At 40.3% G+C, this 18,414-nt stretch overlaps 1 protein-coding gene across 5 annotated transcripts in view; it reads right to left on the bottom strand.

Moving 5' to 3' along the window:
* Nucleotides 1-18,414, bottom strand: part of LOC310949281 (uncharacterized protein) — a 116,278-nt gene that overhangs the window by 39,274 nt on the left and 58,590 nt on the right. For 4 of the 5 annotated variants that reach the window (XM_083916662.1, XM_083916664.1, XM_083916665.1 and 1 more), the window contains exons 11-12: nucleotides 15,774-15,847; nucleotides 2,300-2,357 (exon numbers count right to left, since the gene is read on the bottom strand). In XM_083916662.1, the coding sequence (XP_083772788.1) occupies nucleotides 2,300-2,357; nucleotides 15,774-15,847 (132 nt within the window). The remainder of the gene's footprint in view (nucleotides 1-2,299; nucleotides 2,358-15,773; nucleotides 15,848-18,414) is intronic. The other variant, XM_083916663.1, reaches the window with a different exon arrangement.

Below are 18,414 nucleotides of genomic sequence, written 5' to 3'. Positions count from 1 at the left end.
CGAGCAAGTTACATTGTGCTTTTCATGTAAGCTAGGTTTATTGATTTTTTAAATCTTTTATTGATTGCGAACGTCAGCTTTTAATTGCATCATTAATAAATAAACGTTTTCCTTTTACTCATTGTCAGTTAACCACCACTGATCTAAATGAGTGATAAAAATGATTATCCTGTCGTGAGTGACTCTACAGTCTGGATGTAAAAAATAATGTGCTGCACATTTGTTCTTTTTATTTTCTTCAAGTAGGACATGTCCATCACTAGACCGTGCCGTTCCATGCCAAGAATTTGTCATTTAAATGAACTTGTTAATATATACCAGGTGTGTCAAACATACGGCCCACAGGCCAGATCCAGCCCGCCAAAGGGTCCAATCTGGTCCACTGGATGACTTTGCAAAACGTGAAAAATGCAGAGAAGTAATTAATCACAGTTTTTCAATGAAATGCACTGCTATTCCTATTTGTCTCCTGGGGGTTCCGCTGTCTTAATAAGAGTCAGTCACAACTATGTGTTGATCTTAAGTTAATAGCAAAGTCAATTATGTCTACTTCATAAAATATTTGCAATTTCTTCTCTAGAAATATATTGCTTTGTAGGGTGTGTTAATACAGCCATAAAAGCATCCCATTGGTCGATTTTACCGCACGTTTTGCGCATCTGGCTAGCTAGCTAGAGAGGGACTGATACTGTACATTAACGTTACAACAGTAGTCATGAATCATGTGGATTATTCAACGACAGTATGACTTAAGGACCGTAAGGACCATAAGAGCCGTAAGGGCCGCCACACCTTATTCCTCTTCAAGAAGTGAACTTCCTCGGTGATTCAAATGTATTATTACAGTATTCTCTTTAGGTACTGGCTGCTGTATTGACGGAAATGATTTACTGTGCCTAGTGAGTCAGCCTGCAAATTTAAGTTAACATTAGCTTGTTACCCAAACTGAATAAACATATAAACACAAAACTGCTTTGCTAGCTCAATCTTGTTGTGATTAGGAGACCCGCTGGACTTTTTCCATTGACATGTTCAGCCTACGTGACGTTACTATGTCCACCAACATGTAGGGTTAGCATTAGCTTAAGCTTAAGATAGCACCGTGTCATGGACTCACCGGCACCACTGATGTGATCCAAACATTACAAGAGTTCAGTTAGCTAACTAACCCTACGGATCTACCTATGGTATGTTTGGACTGCATCATGAAATCTTCTTTTATGAATATTGCGTGGGAAAATGTGTTTTTCAAAAAGCAGAAAAGTAGACACAGTGTTGGGTTTTACAAAAAACAGAAGTAAATGGTAAACCAGTGTGTTTTGTGTGTTCACAGCACCTTTCAGTGCTCAAGGTATATTCAGTACCACTATCAGGCTCATGATGAAAAATACAAGAACTTGCTAGAACTGAGAACAGAGAAGATAAATAAATTGTTGGCAGGTTTGAGGAAACAGCAGTCTGTTTTTAGTTTTAGCCAAGAGATAAGCGATGCAGCTGTGAAAGCTAAATTGCTAATGAAATAGCATCAAGTCGAACTCTGAAGGGAGTTTGGCTGCAGAAATCGTGGTCCCGACAAGTGATGGGCTTTTACCAATATCAGCCTGAAGAGAAACTCTGTGGCAGATACGATTTTGGATCTTGCTGTTTTACCTGTCCAGCACACTTGAGATCAAATCGGGCTGCATGTGTCCCATGAATTAAAATTAATTTAACATCCCTGATATATACCATAATATCTCTCCTAATGGGTTGGGTAACTCTGACTCAGTTACAGGAGCGGTCTGTCAGAGAAGAGTTTTAGGGCTGTATATCTGTGAAGCCCTACAGCTGTGCTGTTTTGGACTGTTGGCGCCTTGCTGTGAGCTGTAGTTTGATGAGGCGTAGGAGGAAATCCAGTGATGCACTGTAGTTTTAGTACCTGGCTGAGTGTGTTTTATGCTGTCTGTTACCCTTCAACAACACTTTGTGCATGCTGCACCTGTGTTCTAGGATATTTCTCTACTATATTTTTCGGACTGTGGCCCCTTTTTTGCTCACATTTATTCCAAAAACTAGTTTTGGTGGATAATTTAGTTGAAATGAAAATGTTGAAAGATCTACAGTGGGTGAAGTCTATAACAGGACTTCATGTCCATGTTCTGTTGGTACACATACTCTGTACTGTAGTAACATTTGTAGTTTTTTTCGGAAACACTCAAACCTTTTCTGAACACCAGCTCCACAATACTTACTCTAAGTATCACTCTACAAACTGCTCCAATTCTGAAGTGTGAAGTAAGTAAGTAGATTAAAAGTTTACCTGTACATGTTGTTACTGTGTTGGTTTCAGGGCAGAAAACATCCCTCTCCCTCTGGATCTAAGAGACAAAAGGAAACAGAGGAAAAATGATTTACTCTGATGAACAGAACTAGTTAGCAAAATTAAGGTTGTTAAATTGTTCAGAGTACTTGATATATTTTCAATGGGTTCTTTGTAGCACCAGATTTATGCTGTGGCACTATCTACTGGTTCTATGGAGACCTCTGTGCATGAGTGTTCCAAACATATTTAAATATGATGTAGTCACACCCACTGGCTTCACAAGTGACTGTTGAAAACACCCCACGGCCCTGTGTGTGTATCTCACATGTTTGCGCTATAGTGTGAGCAAATCAACATGCACTAGAGGAACTGCCACACTGCCATCACAGCAATACACCCTCACAACAGGTCACAAGCAAATCACTGTTCCACCCCTGCAGCCAGACACAGCCAGTTCAGTGTAATGTTGGAGAAACGTAGGAGGGGTTCGCTACAGCACACATACCGAAACACACAGGACAGCAACACACAAACGATCCATATCTGATACAACATTTTGCATTGGTAGCTGATTTGAATTGCTTGTCGAAATAACCCTTCAGCCTTCCCATCAACCCCTTACCCTCTGACATATCAGACATGACATTTTATTTTCCTATCGTAAGATATTTACGCAGCTAACAGCCAGCTAGCTATCTCAGCATTTGTGAATGTTAGTTGACATTAGCTTAGCTATGTTTCCAGATCTCATGAGAGTTTGTTGCTGAGACAGAAACAGGTTTTAAACAAAGGTCATTTCATGATTTGTTCAAATGGGTCCATTATTTACTTCAAGGGTTATGGGGCTAAGGGAGGAGTCATTATCTGTGTTCATGTTTACTGTTTCTACTGGAATCAACACACTCAGGACCTGCCACTAGTGTCCTAAAGAGGTGGGGCAGTAATGAAACACATGACACAGATACAGGAAATTACTATGAGTTGCACAGTCTCTGGTTTGATCTAATCGCAGATATTGGTACTATATCTACATTAGATAAATTGGAAATAGTATTTCCACCAGAGAGTAAAAATGCATTTGACATACATATATAAAAACTACTGAATTTCAAATTTAGACTTCAATACATTGTGTATAGTTCAATCAAATTTAGTTCTGAGCTTTTTAAGGCAGTATTTTTGACTTTGTTTCAGACTGTACTGGAGAAGGCCCAGTTGGGACAATCATATACTGTACAAGATGGTTTCATCAGCCTAGAAATGGACTCTGCAATGTTCAGTTGGAATATAAATATTCATGTACGTATAATGTAAATACTGGACGGCCAAATATTGATCCTTGCGGGACACCTTTATCAACCATCTGTGGCCTTTTTTTGGACAGATCTACAAAGAATGCAGCTCAAAGTTACTTTTATTAAGCGAGGTAACAATGGCATACTGTTCTACTAGTTGAGTTGATCAGGAAAGCTTAGATATGGGATCAATATTTGCTTGAAATTCTACTTGAACTTAATTTTTCAACTGTAAAATGCCCATGCTCAAACAACTTATGGAATCCTTATTGATAAAAATGTTTACAATATCAATATTGTTGTACACCTTAACAATCCAGTGTTTGTTGGACTCTACCTATAACCCCTTGCAAACAGCTTGAGATATCTGATCTGCTGTTAAACACCAAAGCAGCAAAATGTAGAAAAGAATTAAGTGAGTTAAATGAGACAAGTCCAATTACAGTGCATGATGGCTGCTGAAAACCTACAAGAACACACAGAAGATCTCTCCTTTGGTCCCAATTTTGTATAAATGTAAGTGGTCTACAGATTACACGTTGGATATTAACAACCTGACATGTTTGAAGCAATGGGATTTTAAAGCCCACCACTGGTCTGTGTAACTCCTGTAGGCCGAGCCATGAGAATGACCTCATATTTCGTTTGTGATTGTTAATCACTGAAGCCAATGAGTCCTTTGTACCCTCGTCCACTTGTCTCAAAGGATCTGTTGTCCTGACTCCATGCTGCCTGCTCTGTCTATTATCAACATCCTGCAGAAAAGAAAGATCTTCACAAAAGAGCAACTCTCCAACATGTAGGAGACAACGGGCAGCATTTATCAATCTGTTCACCCGAGCTGCATATGTTAGATGTCTGTGTGAACTCTCATTTTAATCCTCCTCATGCTCATTGATAGAAGTGTTTCGTTCACTGCTCACTCCACAATCTCCTACAAGAATGTAGCTAAACGATTAACTCTGGCGAATATCAAATCATAAAATATGATTTGTATTGGAACTACAGCTTCAAATAAAGACAATAATCCTTAACTGATTCTATTTAAAACGTGTTTAACTTTTAAATGGTCCAGGTGTAACTCAATAGTAAAGATAAAATAGAACCTTAGTAGGAAAACAGAAGTTAAAATTGCATTGGGCCAATGAATTGAATGATTTTCTTTAAAAACTGGAGGTTGCGCATGTAGTTGGGCGAGGCCCAGATTAAATGTACATTTTTTTTAAAAACAGAAAGTTACTGACAATAATTTGAAAATTTTCTTAGGTCCATCAGAATGCACTTTAGAGATGATTCTGAACATCAGCTCCTCCTACCCTGTCTCCACTGTGTCAGGCTTCAATATCAGATCATGAGGTGAAGAAATGACACATGTGGAACATCAGTCAGCTTTATCCTGAACTGAATATAACCATTAGTACAATAATGTATTCGTATCACACCACTTTAGGGGTGACCCGGAATAGTCAACTCTTCGACAATTTGCTCTGAGCAGCCTGATTCAACTGCCAATCTCATAGTCGAATCATCGCAAAATGCGCAAAATGTGGTTATGAAACACTGGATTATTCCATACTGGCTCTGGGGGTGCTGCATGTCTGATTTTACATATAGATGCTTGGTTTCTCCCAATAAACCATGATAAATAGCCTATTTGTTTGTAAGTTAGCTAGATAGAAAGGTGACTTTAGTGACTTGAATGCCAAGTTACGACCAACTTATGGTGTAGGTTGTTTCCTGGCTGATACTCAGTGGATCTTTGATATGACACACACAGCTGTTAGCGAACACAAAGGTCATGTCTGTGCAATTATTTTTTAGGTTGTGATCTTCAAATCTAGCCAGGCATAGAAAAACTCTATGTGGATACACTCCATTGTCCACACTGTAACACAAGACCTCGCATCGTGGCTTCTACACTGATCACACTTCAGTGTTTTCCAGGACCTGGTATGCAGTCATTTACTTTTACATTTTACCCATACATACTTGTCCCAACATTTCCCAGGATGCTTTTTTAACACTCTTAAATAAACGTGCCTGGACTCGTATTCAGCTCTGAGTTTTACTTGCTGGTGCACAGAGCAGACTGTATGAGCAGAATGAATAAGAGAGTCAGAGTTTTACTTCAGGAAAAGACGTCCTAACAAGTACTCAGACTGCACAGGGTTCTATTCTAGCATCTATTTGTCTTTCACAATGGATTTCTCTCGCCATGATTGCTACATTTTGCACAAAAAGGCTGAGGGACTGACATCAAATTGTAGGGGTGGGTAAAAATATCAATTCATTAGTGCATTGCAGTATAATATTTCCCAATTCAATATTGATTCATTCCTGTAATGCTGCCCTAGTTGCGTACGGGCGCCATGGGCAATGTCGTAGTGTGATTTGCGTTGTACATAGGCCCCACTCGACCAAACAACATTTATTCAAATTCAATGGTCCCTACAGTGTTACATCTCTTTGGCCCTATTCGCACGTTATTAATTTGGCGTGAAGACGTGGGGTAAGGTCCTTCTTACCAGAGATTTTAGTGCTGTCTGAATGTGCCCTGTCAGTAATTATTCTGAAGAATGTCAGTAAATAATACGGTGATTTTTAGCTTCTGTTAAAGGGTCCTGAAAAAATACTAATACTACCTGCTGATGGTTCTTGAAGCAGCGGCTGCGGGTTCGACTCCGACCTGCGGCCCCTTTTGCTGCATGTCTCCCCACCTCTCTCTCACTCCATTTCCTGTCCATTCTATTTAATAAAGGGCTTGAGAAATTGTCAAAAAATAACCTTTAAAAAAAAGAAAAATCCTGTCCGAATATGACCCTCTATTAAAAGGATATGACGGAATATCTACATAGATTTTACATTTAGTTTCTGTGTTTTTTTTTAGCATGGAGGCAATTGAAGAAGCACTCTTAGCACTTTTCTTAGATAATCTATTATGTCCTTTAGTTTCGTTCATTCAGTTGGTTTTGTGTCCCACCTCTGGTAGAATACAGGGATTTTATTAACCATCTATATTACAGACGTCCTGAGGTAAAATGATTTTACCTCACGTCCCCACCTCAAACTAATGCCGTTCGAATAGGGCTTTAGAGTGTAGTCTTGTTAGGAATAGATCACTTGGTCAGTATAGACAGGACAAATGATTAAAGTATAACTCAACATGCCAAGTTGTGTTGTAATTTATACTAAAAAAATAATCTCAACCTATTCTCTAAAATGATCTTTACTTTAACAAATCATGTAAATCTAAGAGAACTTAAATCCAAAAGTATGAAAGAGTCAGTAGCTTTTCACAGCTCATTATGTATATAGGTGTGCCTCCGTCTGACATACAATTAGAAGCTGTCCAAACCCGCCAATGTACAGTCAAGACATGAGAGACCTCAAATAACATATGAGCTGTGATGTTCAGGAGCAGGAATAAACAGCATGATAAAATCCTCCAGATGAAGAGGGGATGTGAGCAGCGTGGGAAGAGAACACCACTCACTTTCTGTATGTCATCTCTGTCTGTATATCTTTGCCCAGTATATTACCTTTTCTGGAGGTTTGTTTAGAACCTAAAATTCCTCCAGCCAGAGCCTAGTTAATATTACCAGAAAGTATATCATTTATTCATTTTAATGTTTATTTGTAAAGACAAGTATGTAGCAGAGACCAATGCCCCACATTAAAGCATTATAGCCTAAGCTAATTTGCAATGTCCATCCCTATGGAGCTTTTAAAATACATAAAACAGCAACGAATACAAAACAGACAGTACAAAACACAAACTCAAGAAAAAGTACGTACATTAAAACACAAAACAGGTGTCATTTGAATCAACTGAGGAGAATTACCTAATATTGAAGTCAGTGTCGGTATCCTAGCTTCCATGACAGAAACATGTTTGCGAGAGGAAAGACATCCGGTTTTAAATCAATGGATCAAGCAATCTGTTTTCCCCAATCAGATGAATGACATGTCATCTTATACCATTATCCCCTTCTTCTCAGAGTCCACTCTTAAAAATCTGAACAGACATCCCAGAATCAATATCATATTATCTCATTTGACTGTGTTATAGACTGTAAGACTAGACTACCTTTAGAAACAGGAATTAAAGTCTCAAATTCTCATTTTATTTGTATATATGTGTTACATTCTGTGACGCCATGAGCAGTCATTAGTGTCAGGGGTTCATCTTTTGTGTGTCAATCATGATTCATTTTATAGTTAAGATGCTGTGCGTCATTAGCAGTTGCTGTCTCCTCACATGTGAGGGTGCCCCCGTTTGGTAAATACATCTCCTCCATCCTCCTGTCTCTTCCTCAGATCTCTCTGGGAATATCTGAGACGAGAGGAAGAGACTTGAGTGAGGGAAGTGAGGAGCAACGGTAACTAAATGGAAAGCACCCACTGTCTCCATGGCAACATTGTACTTCCTGTTAGCACCACTCACAGCATGATAATGATGATGAAGTGTAGTTAAAAAACTCAGAGAATAAAAATAAAAATATCCAGAGCGAAAAGACGTTTTGCATTTGTTTTGCAGTAGATTCTGTGTTAAGGCTGAGAATGTCACACCGACAGTCCCCTCTATTTATCCATATACATATATCTGTGGTGCATTGAAAAACTGTGAACATTCAGGTAAAAAAACTTGTTTCTATAAATACTGGTATGGAACTTGTACAGTACAGTCCCACTGCATATTGACTGACACTTCTTAGTAGCTTAACTTCTCACAATCACAATATATGACATGGCCAGCCAGGACTTGGAGCGACTCTGCTAGAAGCCTGTTTATAAAGGGAATGGAAACTAAGCAAAGGGTCTGAAGGGTTAATGGATCATGCCTCCATATTGGTGACAGATTGTACACATTTAAAATACGCCACAATCTTGCAAGACATCGGCACCATATCTGACCTGTGAGACTGCAGACAAATGGCTTATTAAAAATCCAAAAGGAGCGGGCTGAAACAGCTAAATACTGTAAAGAAATAATACTTTCAAATGTTCAATACAGCTTGGTGGTCACACACACACACACACACAGCCTCCTACCTTAATCAGCACCACATCCACAGTCCTCTCTCCTTTGGCACAGAAGCTGTACCTCCGCTTGTGTCTCTCATACATGCTGGCAGTTTGTTTCTGCAGCTCGATGTGTTAATACACAAGCTGTGTATTAACCATTTCACAGGTCAAATCACTAACAATCACACCACTCTCTACTGTCTCTCCTTTCTCTCAGTTAGAAAAACAAATAACGTACGTATAGGAACGGCTGAGGGTGGAGTTCCCATGAAAAAAAAAATGAAAAAAGATCCAACTGGCAGTTTTGCAAGCTGCAGGCTGTGGATTTTCTTGACACCATAAGAGAAAAAACCCCAGCACAAATTAACTGTAACTAAACATTTTGTTCCGCCAATCTTCGCTACGGAAGAAGAGAGAGGTGTGGCGAATCCATGCTTTAAATCATTTTAATTCTGGCGTCAGAGATTACAAGATGAAAACTCAAGTGTCGATCGAAACATTAAAACCAAAAGAAGTCCGGCACGTCCACAGTCTGATGTGTAATCCAGTAAAGTCTACGTATCTGGTGTTCCTTCTCGCTGCAGTTTGGGTTGGAAAATGAGCCTCTCTGCCCACATCTGTTCATAGCAGCGGCCCCTCCCTCTATCCCTCCTTCCCACTCTATTCCTTTTTTCCTTCAGGCCCTCAATTTCTCTCTCTCTCTCTCTAACCATCACATCTGTCCTTCACTTTGAAACAAACTCCCTCACATCCATTTGCGACTTCTCTGCTGCTCCTTCACATCACAGGAACAATGGAGCTCTATCTGATAAATGCCTCTGCACTCTGAGAGTTGGCGTTTTATCTGCTGGAAAGAGAAAAATGAAGTGAAGGAGTCTGCTACTGGGTGAGATGAAGTGTTACTCTGCTGCTGTCTTTAAGTGAAGAAGAAAAAAAAACGGCATGGAGGTCTTTATGACGTTCTTCAGTGCTGTGGTAATTACATATGCTTCAATTATAATCTGCTGTTACACCCATATGCAGGATCAAAGCAGAGGCAACCCTCTCATTCATTTGTGCTGGAGTCTGTTTCCTAGGCTGCTCACATTGCTGGAACAATTACAAATGGGAAGTAAATGTGATATTTTCATGTAAACAAGGAATTGCTCTGCTCTTTCTATTAATGAGTGATGGAGGTGGTGATGCAACCTGTAGTCAGTAAACAAAAGCCTGTAAATTGGCGTTGAAGTCATCTGCACTACTGATTGACCGATACATTGGCCAGCTGTCGGCTGATATTTGCGGCTGATAATATCAGCTGCAAGAAGAGGTTTAATGATGAGAGATCTGTTTTATACGTCGTTGAATATAAATTTGTATTAACGTTTATCACGTACCAGACGATATCAGGTCAAGAAAATCGGCAGTCCGTATCGGTTGTCGGCTAAGGCTGATGAAAAAAAAATCTGTATTTGCCCTAAAAAAATCCATATCAGTCGATCCCTAGTCTGCACAGTTCACACTAATGTGAAGTGTAATTCTGGAGTAAAAGCCTCCCATCAATTACCCAATGCACTGGTAATTCACTTCAAGGAGGAAAGTATTGAACTGACTTGTTTTGGCTGCCTCTCAATATGGACGCTACGTCCATATTGAGAGGCAGCCAAAACAGTTAAAGCATGTAACATTGTAAAACAGTCTTTTTTTAATAAACTCTGTGTTCTCTAACTATGTTGTTGGTGCTTTGTTTTATGTGTAGGGACTCTTATCATGCTACTGCAGAGGTTTGGGTGTTATTTTGAGCAGTATTAGTGGTTCAAAAAAGCCGTTTTGGATGGTGTTGATCATGTCTATTGGCGACTTTCTGGGATTTCTCTGTTAATAGGTGATCAATGAAAGAAACTGTCTCGATGGCTTATTTGATGTACTGTATATTCATGCCGAAAAAGACCATGGGATGCTTTTACGCGGGAATAACACTTTACAGTCGGAATTACATTTTAAAGGCTTATGGCACCGTCCCTGGGTGGCATATATTCAGCATGAGTTAGTGCTACTATTTGGGCTTTAGGACACATTTTTTATGAAAACAAAAAGTGTTCTGCAAATGGGGAGTTATTTGTGTGTTATGCCTGCATGTCTACAAGTGTGTATACAGTAGGAGTGTCTTTGTGTCAGGGATATAAAGTGATGAGCAGAGGGTTAATGGATCATGCCTCCATATTGGTGACAGAATGCACACATTTAGTCATTGATTCATTCTCAGCCTTATATGGACCCATTTGTGTTGTTCTTGTTTTTTGAGTTTGGACATTACATCGTGCTTTGGGTGTTGCGGACAGAATGGAGTCCTGTTTTTTTTAGTCTGTTTTAACCACATCCTCAATCTTGTTCTGGCACATATTAAAATTGAAGACTTTATAGTCTTTCCATATAACATATTTTTTTATCAGACCATTACTTAATAACTTTTGTATTCTTTATGCTGGACTACACTGCATAGTCTATCTGATAGTGCTGTAGAGACAACCTTGGCTTTTCTGTGTGTTTAAGAACATATTTTAAGATCTTATTTCTAAAATATTTCCCACTTTTCTTTACACAACTACACCTGCTGTAAACTGTCCTGACTGCTGCTGCATGCGTGACACTATTGGAGCGTAACAGCTGGTTGTGGTCTCAGGTACTGTTTTTTGTTTAATCATATTCAAGAAATGTTGGTCCGTTAGAAACGTATGTCTGTGTGTGTGTGTGTGTGTGCGCGCACGTGTGTGTGTGAGTGTGTGTGTGTGTGTGTGTATGTGTGTGTGTATGTCTACGTGTGTATGTGTGTGCATGTGCGTGCGTGTGTGTGTAGCTGCTGTGTAGAAAATCAAAACGTAAAAGCTGTTACTCCCTACCTGGAACAGAGTGCTAACTTACAGCCAACAAGTGGAAATATTCAGCTTCATCTGAAACCAATCAGCAGCCTACAAACACAGCAATACCCATGGTAACAGCTGTACACCATCCAGCTGTGACGCAGAGAGACAGAGACACACAGAGAGAGAGAGAGAGAGAGAGGGAGAGAGGGAGAGAGAGAGACTGCTGCTTTTTGCTATGATCTAATACTGCTCACGAGGCATTACAACAGCAAGTGGATGATCTGCAAAACCTCTATCAGACTCTGACAGTTCATACGGTAAAAACTAGAATTATGACCCTCCAGAAATGACCCAGGTGTCGGAGAAACCCAAATATGGTCGAACTGGACACAGACACACAGCTACACATTAAGAACTAAAAAAATCACCTCAACAGGGAATTTCAATGTGGCCATAATGGTCAGCAGTGTCAGCTAATGTCCTCTCAGCTCTCATTTTATTTAAAGACACTAATTCTTTCCCAAAACTCCAAGATTTTGAAACACTCTGAAACATCTACTTGAAGAAAATAGTGTGGGCGCCAAAGAGGCAGCAAGATATGTGTGAGCATGTCACAGCCTGACAGACAAGCAGCACAACAACACAGCTGCAGATCTCCTCTCAGGCTCTGCCTTATGTTTGTTTTCACATTTGAAATGTGATACTCACCATTTTGTGATGATGTATTGTTGTTAATTGTTTCTTTTTTTCACCTTATGCTGCCCCGTCTATGTTTTCTCTTCTGGTTTAAACATACTTTCTTTGATTTACCGGTTAGTGTAGTGCTAGCAGTAGTTAGCGTTGCAAACAATAAACAAAATTTGGGAAGGTAGGTATTGGGGTAGTAGGACACGTACCTTCAGTTAACACCTGTAGCGACTCAAATTCAGCCAATCCTCCGCCCCTGGCTCTGAGGTTTTGTTCGGCAGAATTAGAGTTGCTACAGCTGCTAACTGAAGCTCCGTCTCTGGAGCCGCCTCCTCTCGGCAAAGGCAGAGGGACTATGGGGTTATGGGTAAACAGAGCGAGAAAGCGGCTGATATTGTGGCGGGCAACCAAAAATAAATCAATGTATGGTAAACACTTGATCAGTGACCGGAAGGATGACATACAAAAATGGCCTAAAATCACACATGAGGACATTTTTAACTACTTTATATGGTCTTTTAGTGTAATTTATTATGATTTTATAAGATAAACTTTATTATATTATTTATTATATCATCATTATAACGATAATAATTACAAAAACACTGTTGAGTCGACATGTGCCTCTGTTTGGCTGCTGGCTGGTCTTGCACACAGAGAGAGAGAGAGAGAGAGAGAGAGAGAGAGAGAGAGAGAGAGAGAGAGAGAGAGAGAGAGGGAGAGAGAGAGGGAGAGAGAGAGAGAGAGAGAGAGAGAGAGAGAGAGAGAGAGAGAGAGAGGAGAGAGAGAGAGAGAGAGAGAGAGAGAGAGAGAGGAGAGAGAGAGAGAGAGAGAGAGAGAGAGAGAGAGACAGAGAGAGAGAGAGAGAAACACACACATATGGAAGTAGTTATACCTGGTCTGACCACGAGGAAGCAGCAAAGGACCAACACTCACACTCACCTCTGACCTCCCACACACACAAACACAACAATACTGAGAGCAGGGCCCCCTCCTCCATCCATATGTGAACCTGAATACATCTCACAGTTGGCATAGTTTGCAAGAATCTAAAGAAAGCAACACTCGCTTTGCTTTGTCTCTTTTGTGGTGCAGGAAATAAATTCCCCCTGCAGATACATTTCCAAAGAAAGAGGTTTCCTGCACACACTTGTCACATGTGCACTGATTTATTTGAAGAACTCAGTGTTTTGGTCATAAGGACCCTCCTCGGTGACATAGTGCTTACAGAGCACAGTCCACAGCTGTGTTGTTGCAAAATAACCTCCAGAAAGGACTCTAAAGAAGAGGTTACAGCATTCATCAGCAAAAACAGAAGAGAAAATATCATCTTTGTTTATACTGTTTTAAATCAAAACAACTGCTAAATGCTACCGGGCACAGTTATAAATAAATTAATTTATTGGTCACATGAAATCATAATGCAAGTATTAGTGTGATCCGAAAAAAAAACTGAAGACCTCAACAGGGAGGAAAAGCTTGTTCCCCAGGTGGTTTGGATCTTGATTCTCTTAGCCTTGTTCTTGTAAATATCCTTTAGGCAGGGTAGAACACCACCTATTATATTCATCCCACTGAACCGCTCTTTGCAGGTCCTGTTCGGTAGTGTTTCTGTACCTAACAATGCATCAACAATGCGATTAACCACACATCATTTCAAGTCCAACACACCCATGGGAGCACCAATGGGCACATGACACTTGCTACTTACACAACATCGGCACTGGGTGTGAAAATGACAACTGTGTTCACCTGAAACTCACGATGGGCAACAGTGGGACGATGGGAAATAAATCTGCTTTCTATCTGCAATCACATGACCAACACTCAAACAATCTTTATGTTATATGTTATATCTACGTCATATGAAAGCTGCTCATGTTTTGTTTTTTTCAAAATAAGAGCACGCTGTTGTTCACGTACATGTGCGGGCCATGTTCCGGCCCTTACCGTGGTTAAATGGCTCTGTGACAGATGTTTTGAGACTAAAGTAGTCTCTTACTTTATTTATGTCATCTTTGGGTATTTATTTTCATCCACTCTCTGTCCTCACATCATGCATCTTAACCAAAACAAGACATGATGAGGTAATCTCTCTCTTTCTCTCTGGGTTTCTATTTATCCTACTCTGACCTGCTGCTCCAACGACTGCGTCATTAGGAGACACTGGAAAGGGATTTATATGGTGACCTTGGCCTGGTCTGCTCTGGTATAACGTCAAAATGCTTGGAGAGCAGTGAGGATGTGAGTACTGCCAAGTCATGTTCTTATCATCTGAAGGAAGGAGTGTGGAGGCAGAATCATGGGAGCTGGGAGTTTGGCACTCGGCTTGTGCTGTTATCTGAAGACGTTATCAGTGGAAATGGACTCTTATTATGCTGGTATTGTTCTCACCTTTGCGAGTCTGTGTGTGTGTGTGGGCAAAATGTGGTCCTGGGCACACCTACTGTGGCGGGGAACTAACACAAAGGCGGTTTTGAGAACTTTTGGCTGGTGTTTATATATTTCTATCTGTCTGTAGACGGACAGATTTTGTCACTGTGATAGCGTCACAACACTGCAAGACACAGTCATGAAACTTTAAAGTTTTATAGTTGAGATCTAAATGAAGGCAGAGTTCAAAGATGGGTGTGGTCCAAGCAAGGGCACGGGTAAAAGGGTTAGGGTGTAGGGAAGGTGCCCTTTCTCCCTCCCATATGTTGTCCGTGGCCCAATTTGGCGTCATAGCTGGTGTGATCCCATCACAAGATGGTATTTGCCTTAGGCTACATCAACACTACTACATTTTAGTTTAAACACATTTTTAGATACGTTTATACCTGGCGTCCACACTCCTCCGGCATTTCCGAGACACTAAAACAGAGACGTTCAGAAACACTGCTGAGCCTGTTTTAGTTTGAAAACTTCAGAGGTGTGTTTTAGTCTGGATGGGCAGAAACAGAGACCTTTAGAAACGATGACGCAGAAACATCAATCAGTCCTATCAGTCAGGTAGGCTGACACGTGTTTCATGATTTCAACTTTCTTGTCAATTACTCAATGCAAGTTCTTTCTGTATTTGATTTTCAACTGCAGAATAATGTTATAACAACACAGCCTACTGTTTACACAGGCAAACACATGCCCAATGTTGGCAAATGGTAATGTGATATGCGTTTTCAGCTACGGACACTAGTGCAGATAGAGAAAGTTTTTGATTTGAAACGCTGTTTTCCGATGAAAACGTAGTCGTGTTGATGCAGTCTTAGATTGGTGTGTGTTACCTGACTTATCTGCTCTGTGACTGATATCTTAGCGCTCAGCTCCCTCAGCGTTATTCATACACAACTGCATCTGTTACATTTGCTGTGAACGACTAAGTAAAGCCCCCAAATGACTCTGAGCTGTGTGCTGTGATTTGTTGGAGAGAGGTCAGAGAGGCAGTGGGAGGACAGACTGCAGATGTATCAGCTTTAGTTCAACTCTGGAAGGATCCGGTGTGTTTCTATGATACAACAGTGCCCATATGTTTCACATTGCATATGAATATGACCAACTGTTTCTGGTCCTGCACCATGAAACATTTTGGCCATGACATTTGAATATTTCCATTAACTTCAATCAATGTGAGTATAAACTTACCTGCAGAGTGTGTGTGCCATCTGAGTCTCTCCTGGTCTGTTGACACTTTTCTTCTTCTTCTTCTTCTGCTGCTGCTGTAGAGGACAGAGTATGTGAGTTCATCATTACAGGACATAATCCAGTTAGTGTTCGTTTCCTTTATGTAAAGTTATGATAGTAGAAAATTTGGGGGAGTAGAAATGGCGAGAATAGAGATTCTTATAAAACAGTATAGAGAGGACTATGGGTTACATATTCATATTTTATATTGATAAGATAGATCAAGGGTGTGAAACTGATCCAATAGATGGCTGCAGGTTTTCATTGCAACCGAGCAAGAACTGATCCAACAAATCAACTTTGTGAAGGCAATCCAGGTGACTGAATAAGTAGAATAGGAGTGAATAAGAGTCAGGTGTGTTCTTGCTTGGTTAGAATGAAAACCTGCAGCCACAGCGGCCCTTTACTGGATGAGTTTCACATCCCTGAGATAGATTATCTGTGCGTTTTGTTGCCAGACAAAATAGACTCTCCTGGCTCCCTAATTGCTGTATTCTGCAGTGTATCAACACCGGTTCTTCATCTACTCATCCCCAGAGCTTTGTTTCAGCAGAAGTGGATCCCCGCCTGCCTACCTGCCACACGAGCGGGACTTATCCCCCTCATCCCCTCTAGAAACTTTCTGTCTGAGCCTATGACCTGTTGGGTCCCCCGTGTTGATCGTAAAATATGCTGCAACAACAACAAAAACGGTCTTCAAATAATACATATGAGAGCACGGTAAATGCCATTATACTGCACCAAAATCCAAATGCGATACAAGAGGAATAACTGGTCCAGACTGACTTTCTGCACAGAGGAACCAATGAGATCGGTCAGCAGCTACCTCCACATCTATTACCACTATTAAAGCAGTTTCCCTGTTGGTTCAAGCAGCGGTGGGGCCTCTAAAGCTGCAGCAGACCTTAGGAGATCTGAAACCTACAGAGACTAAACGACCGACACACAGCGATTTCTTAGTTCTGACAGATGAGGTGTGAATCAGAGTGATGGCTTGCTTATTAAAAGGCAGCCGACAGTGTGTACCTGCACAGTGCTGCTTTAAGTGACATCCATAAAAACACACAGACAATGTGTGTGAGTGATATAACAGAGGAGCTGTGATGCTGAAGATCCTGTAGGGAGTTTCCTCCTTTCACGGTGAGTCAGTAAAGTTTCTGGTTAAAATAATAAGGGGGTGAAATGGAAACCTTCTCTGACCCAGCCAACCAGCCAGCCTGGAAAATGCTGGAACATTATATACATACAGAGCTGCCACTCCGGCTGCCTGTTTGAGTTCATTTATGGGAAGTGCAGCCTATTTTAGGACTCTGCTCACTTCTTCGGCTTTGATTTAACGCAGCATCCCATTCGTTCTCTTAATGTTTGGCATTTCTTCTGGTCTATAACGGGATGCAGTCATCTTCACCTGCACCCCCACAAGACCTGCTGTGTCTACTTCTTTCTGTCCATCAGCCACGTTACTAGACTCTTGGACTTGTCGACATGTTGGGCACCCGAGGAGATTTCTATGCATAATAATAAAAAGTTTCATATCTTGCTTCAGTGATTTAAAAACTTGTCAGCAGAACTTCAAGCTTGTCTAAAGGAATATCAATTATTATTCTATTCTATTCCAATATAGGTCACTTCATCATATCCATATAACAATACATAAAACTATAAAGCATGTTTTCTGCTAATTTAATAAATAAATAATCCATATGAAATAACTGCACGGTAAAGCCATTTTTATTACTCCTTTATGAATAAAATACTTGAAAAAGTACTTATTAGTACTGTATATTCTCATTTTTATTAAAAACACATAATGTGTGAGGATCAGAACGCAAAGTTATTTTTGACATTGTTATAGAAATAATATAGAAAAATACATACTGTATGATAGACATTTTAATGTTATTTTGATGATATACATCTTCCATCTCCGTCTTACACAAAGGAGAACTTTATCTCAATTTATCAGGATATCTGCTCACGTATGTGAAATCATAGGTTATGTTCTCCAGTAAGTGTTAATCACACTGAACTGTGTGTGCTAAATAATGTTAAGTTTGATCATAAAACTGCAATTTTCAAATGTTATCTCCTAAGGTATTTCAGATAAAGCTTCCTGAGAAGTGTTAATGTGCTTGTTATTGTCAATTTAGACAACGTTATTGTGTATCACAAAATCTTTGTGGGATGTACGAACTTATGTGCAAAACATCGTCAGCCTCATTGACTGCCATCGGCCTATCTGCAAGTAAAACGTCCTTCACCGATGGCAGGCCGATTTTTTTTGCATTTGGATTCAGATAACAGTCTACTAGCATATGATGCTACTGCAGCTGCGGAGAAGAAGTCACTCAAGGACACACCACTGGCATAACGTATGACTTTCGAGGCTTAAGGGTGCTGTTCATACATGGGGTTTGTTTAGAGTGACAGAACGCGTCGGCCGTGTGAGAGTATTACACCATGTAGGAAAAAAGATCAGCAGCATAAACCACCACCAGAAAAAAACCCTTGACAACCAAAGCAAATGAGAAAGGGACAAGATTCCCCACAGACAGCAAAGTTGAGGGATTTCGAAAAAAGGGGATGGAGTTCAATGCGTTAG

This window comes from Echiichthys vipera (assembly GCF_963691815.1).
Source record: "Echiichthys vipera genome assembly, chromosome: 7".
Classification (NCBI taxonomy): domain Eukaryota; kingdom Metazoa; phylum Chordata; class Actinopteri; order Perciformes; family Trachinidae; genus Echiichthys; species Echiichthys vipera.
Note: the sequence above shows the minus strand (reverse complement) of the source record. Positions and strands in the feature narration are given on the sequence as shown.